At 39.8% G+C, this 10,877-nt stretch overlaps 1 protein-coding gene across 1 annotated transcript in view; it reads left to right on the forward strand.

The window, feature by feature from the left end:
• Positions 1 to 10,498, forward strand: part of LOC123031127 (disintegrin and metalloproteinase domain-containing protein 9-like) — a 35,611-nt gene extending 25,113 nt beyond the window's left edge. The window contains exons 15-22 of the mRNA XM_044445629.1: positions 72 to 177; positions 1,937 to 2,111; positions 3,172 to 3,252; positions 4,479 to 4,584; positions 6,450 to 6,582; positions 8,484 to 8,562; positions 9,078 to 9,130; positions 10,085 to 10,498. Coding sequence (XP_044301564.1) covers positions 72 to 177; positions 1,937 to 2,111; positions 3,172 to 3,252; positions 4,479 to 4,584; positions 6,450 to 6,582; positions 8,484 to 8,562; positions 9,078 to 9,130; positions 10,085 to 10,178 — 827 coding nt within the window. The 3' untranslated portion in view covers positions 10,179 to 10,498. The remainder of the gene's footprint in view (positions 1 to 71; positions 178 to 1,936; positions 2,112 to 3,171; positions 3,253 to 4,478; positions 4,585 to 6,449; positions 6,583 to 8,483; positions 8,563 to 9,077; positions 9,131 to 10,084) is intronic.
• The last annotated feature ends 379 nt before the right edge of the window (positions 10,499 to 10,877 follow it).

Here is a 10,877-nt window from a genome sequence, read left to right on the forward strand (position 1 = left end):
CTGAGCAATAGAAAATGCTTAAGCATGGAGCAAAAATATTATTCAAATGATTTTTATTTTTGCTTTTGTAGGAGCAAAAAAAGGAGCAAACATCTGTTTTGAAAGAGCCAATAGCAGAGGAGACACTTTTGGCAATTGTGGAATGTCGAGAGGAAAATTTGTTAAATGTACCCAAGCGTAAGTAATCAGGAAATTCTATTTGTACTCTGCAGATAATTAAGGCTGCAATCTTAGGCATACTTATTGAAGATTAACTCCCACTGAACTGCATTTAGACAATAGTCAACAATTTTGTTGATAACAGCTTCATGAACCAGGGTTTATGAAGCTACCCTCCCCTTCTGTTGCATGTGATTTTGACACCAAGATTTGGTTTCCATTAAGCCAGAATAATAAGTCAGGATATCATCTTAGTTTATTTACCAGAATTAAGCTGGAATTCCTGGATTTAGACTTAACAGAGAACTCTGGCTTAATGTAAGCCAGGAAGTTGGTACTGAAACTGTTACATGAAGAGTGAGTGGCAGGAAAACTTCTATGACACATATTTATGGCATCATAAACCATGGCTTATGAAGACACTAATGATTATGTAAATACAACCAATGTCATTTACTTCTGATTGAGCCTGCATAGGATTAGACTGCAAAACTGTAGTGCAAGTATGCACTATGAAAAGCTAAACTAATTTCTAAACCGGTAACTAATTTATTTTATTGGTTTGATTGGTGAGTTGATGAAACAGTTTTTAACTATTATGAAATTGGTTCTGGCAAACTGTAATTTTAAGAACAAGCTTTATCTAAGCAAGCTGAACCATTTGAACAAGGCAGTAAGAAGCTGATGGATCGCTTCTTCTCCCATCCTTTGAGCTATCTTAAATTGAGAAAAGCCCCTTCCTTTCACATATTATGGATTTTTACATAGCTCAAGTCTCATGTACTGTGAAAATGCTAATATGTACCAACCAGTTCATTCAAACATGTGGCTGACAGGCTGGCAGTATATTTAGACAAATACATGTGAGTTTTTATAAATACTGAGAGCCAGTGTTGAACTGGGAGCCTGGAAGATCTCAGTTTTAGTCCCCACCCAGCCATGAAACTCACTGGGTGACTTTGAAGCTGTCATGATGCACAGTCCTTCTCCTGAGTAAACTCGCTGCTTCAGAGTTTCTTTTTCAATGCCTTATTGCAACATGTCCTTATTGTCAAGCATCCCTGATCTCCCCCAGAGCAAAGTATCGATCCCTCTCTGAGCCTTCCCTTCATCTTCATCCCTTTTAAGAGACTTTCTCCACCACCAGCTTGGAAGGGGACCCTGGCATTCCTTGCCTGTCTCTGCCCCTCCTGCAGCTCCAGCAACAGAATCTCACCTGGGCTGCCTCCTAACAAGCGGTGATGCCTCCTCAGGGGGAGGGGCCTCTACTCAGCTCTTGGCACATGCCCTGGGCACACCCTGATCCCGTGGGCAGATCGGGGCTCTCTTCAGCTTGCACCCCAGTTCCCCTTGCTGGGCCATCTCTTCATTCCCTGGGATGGTTGGTCGCCACCCCCACCAAGCTGGGGCAATGGTGCTTGAATGGCAGACATTTCCTGGCCTTGGTTGCTGACATTTCAAAATGGCTTCCCCTTCACTGTCTGCACTCCAGTTCCCATCAAATTTATTATCAGACTTCTGGCCGTGTTTCCATGTGTGCGTGCACAACAGAACCAGTCACGGCCATTCAGCTTAACCTACCTCACAGGGTTGTTGTGAGATTAAAATGGCGTGCTGGAGGACTATGTAAGCTGCCCTGGGTTCCTTACAAGTAAAAAAGATGGGATATAAATGCATGTAACAAGAACAACAACAATATCAGAATATGGGAGGAACCTTGACATTTATCCTAGTGCTTCCTAATTTGTTTCTCTTGTACTCTACTCATATTTTGCAGCAATAGTCTGTGCGGCACAATCCACTGTACCTCAGTCAATCAAGACAATCTTCCTTCCCAGTTATACATCCAGAATTACAATGGCATTTCATGTGTGACGGCTGAGTTTAGTGTAGGATCAGATTTTCCTGATCCAGCTCTGGTTCACAGAGGCACAACTTGTGCTGAAGGGAAGGTAAGAGAGCCTCCTGCCTCTTACCAAACAGTAATTGGTGTCAGAGCTGTTGGCAGAATTCAGATTCCTTCCATGCAGTCTCTGTATGCTTGTGATCCCAGCACTGCCATTTGTAGTTAGGGTTGCCAGCAGTTTATTTTTCAGTTGCAGATGTTCAATTTCTACCTGTCCACCCTATTTATATCTTATGTGGGCCTTATAATCAGTGTGTGCCATGGAGCAGGGCAATGCACAGCCACATCCTGAATTTCACTGCTGATCCTTAATGTAATACATAGAAATTATGGGTGCTTCCAGACAGACAAATCCTAGCACTAACAACCAAAAAGCTTGGCACAGCTATTCTGCTTTTCCCTTCCTAACAGATTTTTTCCTGGTAAGAAGGGGATGGAAAAAGCCATGGGAAAACATGGGAGAGTTATTAATGGAGCATATTGTCATATGGACCCCTTATAGAATTCCAGAGCTTTTTCACAATAAAAACTTGTCAGGAAGTGCCCCATGTCCATTAACTGTGTTGTTCAGTTTGATTCATTTCACTGGGATGTTGCTGGACCAATTCAGACATAATGCTAACAGTAGTTTAATGTTAGGTGCATGAGATGTGGTGCACCTCACATGCTTCCCTATGCACACACACTTTGGCACACACTTGAGGAAGAGACCAAAAGCATTAATTTCCAGTGTCAAACTAATCAGAGTTCTATATTGTGCCCAAACTTTAGTAAGCTTAAACTAGTTAGTGATCTGAGCAGAATGCTTTGATTGTGGTCTGTTTCATGGTCTAGTGTCTCCTAAACAGAGTTCCATGATTTTGAATAAAATGGGGGACTCTGGTTAGTTTAAAATGGGAAGGGGATGTTTTTATCTCCCATTCCTGAGTTCAAGAGAGGAGGGTAGGGAGGGGTGTATGAGCTCAAGGCTTGCTGCGGATCATGCATATAGCACTAAGCATAGTTAAATGTTAACCTGCCCACTGTCTCTGCACAGTACTTTTATATATTTAAAGATGCTGTATTGTTTCCAATTCTATTTTAAAATGTTTTTCATACTGTTTTAGGTCTGTGTCGATTTCAGTTGCGTGAATGCAACTCAGCTCGGTTACAGTTGTGATGTAACAGGCAAATGTAATGACCGTGCAGTAAGTAAGATGATTATGATAAATAGTAAATCCAGTGGTAGAACAGAAAGATGCCCAAATATCCTATGGTAATTCAGCCACCAGGAGGATTGTCATGTAATCTCTGTGACCCCAAGCAGCAATTGCTAGAAAAGACTGAGCAATGTGTGGTATGATAGCTGCATCCTGCCATCCTGTTTGTGAGGCCAACTTCCCAACAGGTTCTCAGACTCCTCATCACTAAATCAGGTCTCCATGTAATTTATTCCATAGCACACAGTAGCTTACAGAGTTGGATGGTCCTCCATTAGCAGGCCAGTAACTTACAAAGGATGGTCCTCCATTAGAAGGCATCCTGTATTTCAAAGGCTATGCAGACCAAATCCCATTTAGAGATTATGAACCTTATTAAAAGAGATCAGGGTCCATGAAGTTATCCAACAGCAGCACTTGAACAGGAGACAGGGAGGCACACCACACAGATCACATAGTCTTCCCCACTACAGTATTTCTATTTAAATGATCATTGCTATTTCTAAATTTATATCTATTGCTATATAAATTAGCATACAGACTTTGTATGGTAATATAAGGCCTCTTTCATCCTCTGTTTCTGGGGGACATGATGTGTAAATGCTTCCAACAATGTGCAACCATAATCACTCGCTGGGTTGCATGAGCACCAGGGCATGGTGACATCTTTTCCCTGTCCCCTTGTGAGCCAGTCAATGCCAAAAAAAGTAAAATTGATGCCCAGTATTGCAAACTTTTCATTCCAAATAGTGTCTGCTTTCTAATTATTGGATTTCCAGCATGATGGTGCATTTCTTTTTGTTTCGTTGTTGATGCACTATGTTTGCTTAATTTAGACAGAGTTAGGTGCCAGTAACACTGTTACTTCTAATAGTTCTCTGTAATGTTTATATTCTTCAGATCTGGAGACATTTTGCTACAGCCAAGAACCAATTTTATCAGAAATATTCATCCATTGAGCTCTGTAAGGTTTAATTCTGAGAGGAATACATCAGTTTATTGCCTACATTTTGATTAGTAGTCCTTCTGCATTCTTTCTTGAGATTAAACCTTTGATTAGTGCCATTTCTCTCAAATATTTCTTCAATGAAATTGGAGCATACCAACTCAAGAAAAAAATGGGAAAAGAAGACTAGTGACTCTGCCAGCTTGTCTAACTCCTACAAAGGCTTTAGTAATTCCTTCTTCCTTGATCTTGTCCCCTTTTTTGGAAGGTATGTAACAACAAAGGCAATTGCCATTGTGATCCAGGATGGGCACCTCCTTTTTGTGACAAATCTGGATATGGTGGCAGCATAGATAGTGGCCCAACTCATATAGGTAAGAATCATAAATCTTCATTTAATTCCACCAGATATAATAATTTATCAATTTCTGTAAAATGTAGCAGGCTTAACACCCTCTTAGGATGACCATGTGTTCCTCTGTTTGAAGGGCTGTCTGGTCTAAGGCCAGTTTAAGGATAAATAATCATAAGAAAGGTACCCAGGAGCTTTGAAGTTGTCCATCCACAGGTAGCACCCAGGCACAGATTAAGCAGGTACATGTCACCTGCTTACAGTCTTTCCTACATGTATTATATTTCCATTTAAGCGATAGTTATAATTTCTGAGTTTGCATCTATACATATAAATTAGCATAACTAGACTGTATACCAACCAGTGTCCTCTTTTGTTAGTGATGCATTTTTCATTTTGCGGGGGGAGGTGGGACAATGCTTAATTGACAATCCTTTTTCTTCTACATAAGTATTAATTGCCATGTAACTTATACCCAGAAATTTCTTGTCTCTGTCATCTGTACCACTCAACAGTCTATTACTAATAAAAAACATAAATACTTCAAGGCTTATTTTAAATACAGATGTTACAGAATTGGGATATTTTATTCTGTTTGACTGAGGCTGCATTCCCATGTTGTGAGCTGTCCTGAGGCTATGCAAAGGATGGCAAAGAAATGTCTTAAATAAATGTTAACATTTCTGGGAGTAAGCTCCACTGAACAGTTAAACTTACTTCTAAATAAACATCATTACCATCACATTGCATTTATATCCTGACTTTTTTCATGTTGTGATGAACTCAAGGTGACTTACATAATTCCATTTTATCCCTACAACAACAACCCCTTTGTTGTTGTTTGGAAACACTGCCCTATGAGGAGAGACTGAGGGAAATGGGCACGTTCAGCCTTGAGAAGAGAAGACTGAAGGGGGACATGTTATCCTTAAGTACCTCAAATGCTGTCACAAAGAGGAAGGTCAAGATCTCTTCTTGCTAATGCCAGAATATAGGACACGGAATACTCAATTCAAGTTGTGGCAACCCAGATTCAGGCTGGACGTTAGGAAAAGCTTCCTTACTGCCAGAGCAATACAACAGTGGAACTAGCTGCCCAGAGAGGTAGTGGGCACTCCCACACTGGAGACATTCAAAAAGAACCTGGACAGCCATCTGAGTGGGATGGTGTAATGTCCTTTGACAGCAGGAGGTTGAACTCGATGGCCTTCATGACCCCTTCCAACTCTTCTATTCTGTGACTCTATGAACCCTGCAGTGTAGGTTAGACTGAAAGTCCGTGACTGATTCAAACTCACCCAGTGAGCTTCATGGCCAGGTGGGGACTAGAACCTTGATCTCCCATGTCCCCAGTCCAACAGTCTAAACTCCAGATCACACTGGCTGATCCAACATGCATGGGGGCAGGGTTCATGGCAAGATCCCTGTGTGCACCTACTTCGAAGTAAATGCCACTGAACACTTAAGGTGCTGTCCTGTGATATTCAGACAGGACAAATGTCCTCCAGTTCTCCCCGTAATGGGAATAGGCGGACTTTCCCCACTTTGTCCCCTAAATCTCATGTGTACTTCTAAGTAATCATATATAGAAGGGGGTTGTGTACTGGAAAGAATGTAGATTCATTGTGTTCTTCTTACTCCAACAAGGAATACATTTTCATTTTTTAAAGGAATAAATTAGTTTCTTAATTTCTTTTAAAATAAGTTGGAAAGAATTGGATGGAGATTTGACTCAGGTATGAGGAAAAGGCACATATATGTTGACTTGTGTGTATACACACACACACACACCCCTGACAGACAAAATGCATTAGGATATTGCAGCACTGCGATCCTAATCCTCAGGTAAAAGCAAAACAAGTAATTTTGATTTCTTCTCTTCCTTAGATACATCACTTCGAGATGGGTTGCTTGTGTTTTTTCTGCTTATATTGCCTCTGCTAATTCTAGCTGTGGTTGCAGTTGTCAAAAGAGATGCAATTGAAAGACGGCTCTGCAGAGAATGTAGGCGGCGCCGTAGGTATGATATAAATAATATTAATAATGAATGGAATGGGCACCATCTAGAAGACGTTAAGATAGGCTGTGGTAAAACAATTACCACAGTTGCTAAGATTTATCTCTCTACAGTGGAGATATTAATTGTGTCCCCAACAATTTAAAATGCTGCCTCTATTCAGTATGCACTTCCTGCATCCTATTTTGTTTATTGGGCAGGTCAAAAGTTTCTGACTTTGAATTGTTTTTTGTACATATTGTAGTTGTTTGAATTGTTCTTCAATGTTAAAATTTTTATCATTGTATAAAGCTTTGGAATTTGTTTAATGAGAAGCAGTGTAGATTTATTTTTAAGCTAACCAGTTAAAATATTCAGGTGCCTAATGTGGTCTAGACTTAAAGCATTTGAAAGTTTTAACAGGTTAGATCTGAACATATCAATGCCATTCAAAGTGGCACACTTAGAAGACCAGCCATGGATGACAATAGAAATAAAATTTCAATAATAATAATAATATAGAAATTAATTTCTAGAAATAAATTTGTTTATTTGGATAACGAACACTCAGACATGCTGGACAATCCTATGCATGTTTGCTCAGAAATTGTCCACTGCAATCAACAGTTCTTACTCCCAGGAAAATGTACTTATCTTTAAATGCTCCAGTAGGGGAAGAAATGATGACTGTCCTTATTGTCACATTTGAAGATTACAAATAGTTCTTTCTGTATGAATGATTTATATACAGTTTTGCCTTGAAGAAGGATAACAACTGAACTATCACTTTGCTTTTCAACTTTCCCTGAACAACTTTTGCTGATCATAAGACAGAATGTAAATCAGATGCTGTGCAATTGCTATTCTTATTTCTATTTTATCAATCTGGTGTAAACCCTCCCAAGATGTCTGTGAAGGGACAGTATAGAAAAGTTTTAAATAAATAAATAAATAATAAAACTTGTAAGAAAATTTGAGGATTGTTGGGATTGGGTCATGGAGTGATAGATGGGTAGCTGGGTCTACTTTCCCAGTCATTTTGGAAAAGATTAGAATAATGGCTTTATTGACATATTTCTAAAAACGAATTCTGATCAAGCTTTAGCGAACATACAGAGGAAAGAAGGAGGAAGTTCTTTTCCTAAATTAGAACTCCACCATGTGGCCAGCAACTGGCTGCTCCTACCACGGCAGAGTGGCCCATAGATACTTGGCTATAAATCTTTCATGTGGCTTACAGAGGAGTCCTTTGGCTTTACAAAGAATTAAGAGAAGTACAAACTAATGTTGGAAATGCTGAGGAAGACATGTCCCTTACCTTTTAATACTAGGGAAGCACTTGTCTAGTATGACTGATCATCTCTCACAACTGCCCAAAGGATTGCAATCACCATGCTCTGGAGCAAGAGGAACCTGCCTGTGGGTGATGTGGCACTCTCTTAGATTTAGATTTTGCTTTTCTGGTCTACGTTTTCTCACAGATACCAGCCATCCTTCTTTGCATGGGTAATCTCTAGTCTGACACATGGCCAGTTCGACATCTGCTGATGTTTTGCTGGTGGACATGTTACTGGGCATGAAATGGACATCGTACAGTGTAGCTATTTGAGCTGCTCATTGCTTTGCTTTTCCTGATAGCTTTCTACAGGGATGAATCCCTTTCTATAGGATAGCAGCTGGCCTGGGCCTCCTATAGGATCCCCATTATTTGTGAATGAGAACAGGCTCACCCAGGTGGCTGTTTCCATCACCAAAGGGGAAACACTATGTAAATAAATACATCCAAGTGTAAAACAAAACTGGAAGTGGAAGTTGGTGAGATACTGCGAGAGGAGGCAGTGAGGGGAATCTTAATGCATAAATGCAATTAATTCAGAAAGACAGTGCTGTTTTTTTAAATCTTATTATTTAAATGATGTTTTAAGGGTTAGAGAAGCTCTTCAAGCAAGACAGAATAATGCTGCAAACAGACCAAAGCAGCCTAATGAATTAAATAATAGACAGGTAAGCATATTCCTTCCCAAATAACTGCCACCATTGAATCAGTTCTAGCTCTCCCAAATCCCTGGGAATTGTTTCTTTCAGTTAATTGTTTTCCATTCAGATAAACAGTTTTGCAGAAATTAGGAGTGCTTCCAAATCCTAGTGCTACCTGTCAAGGCATTGTGCTGGCATTCCATCTTTCCTTAAGTAAGAAGCAGTGGGAAGACTCAGGAGAGCTACAAATGGGAAACAATGATGTCTGGGCATCCCTAAAATTCAGTAAATAAAAGGCAATAGATAAAAGCCTCTTCTGGAAGCACCCTAGGTTAGTTGCATTAGACAATGCACAATATTTTCCTAGAATCTAAAGTTGGAATGGCTTCACTCCATAACAAGTATGATTCTTTTTTACTACTACTTATAATCTACCCAGCGAATGCTAGCTATTGGGAAGATTAGAAATATATGTCACAATATATACAATATATAATTGTGTATATGTCTGTGTATATATAAGTACTTTTTTTTCTCCACAGCCTGCAAGATCAAATTCTGGAATGTTTACGATATCTCACTTTCCTACTCCACGGTTTGCACTTTTGAGTCTGTTTTGTCAGTTTGCTTTTACATGGTCTAACAATATCTTTGAGCCTTGACATGTGTTCCTTATCCCTGGTTCAGATTTTTTTTCAACCAGCATTCTAAATAAGAGAGCAGAATTATTTAGCATGGTGCTGTAAATTGTAAGAATTGGCATGGGTGAGTTTTTTTTAAAAATAAGATAACTGAACTACAGCCAAAACATATATGTAGAGAAGTGCTAGTGAACTTGTTTATTAGTGAACTTGTGGCTGTGCTAATGAGGTTTCTTTCTAGAGTCCTGTGCAATAAACTTCATGTTAATTTGCTTATTGACTGCAACAGTTGAGAAATACAAGTAGGAATATTTCAGAGCCTTTGTAGCGCTTCATAACTAATTCACAATACTATGTTTAATGGCTATTTAGTAGTGATTTTAAATCTCAGAGCAAAACATATTTTGAAGAAGATTATCCTATTGAAGGGGACTGCAGTTGGCACAGTGGTTTAAACCGCTGTGCTGCTGTGCTGGTTGATCGAAAGGTCGCCAGTTCAAATCTGCACAACTGGGTGAGTTCCCGTTGCTCCGTCCCAGCTCCTACCAACCTTGCAGTTTGAAAGCATGCAAATGCAAGTAGATAAAAAGGTACCACTTTGGTGGGCAAATAACAGCGTTCCGTGCACTTCGGTGTTTAGTCATGCCAGCCACATGACCACAGAGACTGTCTGGGGACAAACGCTGGCTCCCTTGGCTAGGAAACGGAGATGAGCACCACCCCCTAGAGTCAGGCATGACTGGACTTAATGTCAAGGGGAAACCTTTACCTTTACCTTTTATCCTATTGAAATCTATCAGTGGGGCTTGGGTCAAATTAATAAGTAAGTAAATTTCTAGAGGGTCTCCTTGTATTGGCCAATCTCTGAAAAATGCAATCTGCGCTGATATTTTTTCTCTCTCTTTCAGGCCACCAATACAAAGTCAGCTTGGGTCACATACCAAAAGACCTCCTTTACGGCCACCACCTCCAAGACCCGTTGTGTCAAATGATATAGACTGATGCCTAGAGAATACTAGGGTAACAATGTGAAATCAGTGAGATTTTTGAAGTATTATTTTATCAATGTACAAGTAAAGACCTCATTTTAATTTCTAAAAGACTGCTAAAATGTTAACTGAAGAATAACTTGAAATTTATTTCAAAATCAGTAGAGCTGTAAGATAAGACTGCCTTAGATATTAGACTACAGGATGCTGTGTATATTAACTGGATTTCCATCACAACCTATATGAATCAGGCTTTTTCCCAATTAACACAGAGTCAAAGTAGAAGTGGTACTAAGCATACCATTAGAAACCCCGTCAAGTTTTTAAAATTTAGCATGCAATCTTATGCATGTTTAGACAGAAAAACATTCTTTAATGCTAGCATTCTCCAGCCAGCCTAGTTGGGGAGCTTTTTTCTATCTAAATATGCATAAGAATGCAGCATTAATATCAGTCATGCTGTGCATGTGTGGGAATGCATTTCTTTGGGAATGCAGAACATGAGGAGGGGAGGTTAGACCTGTTCTTCCCCAGCCATGATTCCAAGTAAAATACCTTTCTCCTTGCAAGCATGTGAGACTATTAACCATCTTGACTCTCACTTCCTTAATGGAAAGGGGTGGGGGATGATCAAATTAATACTAGCCTTGGAAAACAGATTTTCCCCCTCTCCCACCAGGCAGGGGTGATTTTGGTCGGTATTGTGGTTGAG

The sequence above is a fragment of the Varanus komodoensis genome, unplaced genomic scaffold (assembly GCF_004798865.1).
Source record: "Varanus komodoensis strain SLA01 unplaced genomic scaffold, ASM479886v1 scaffold49, whole genome shotgun sequence".
NCBI lineage: Eukaryota > Metazoa > Chordata > Lepidosauria > Squamata > Varanidae > Varanus > Varanus komodoensis.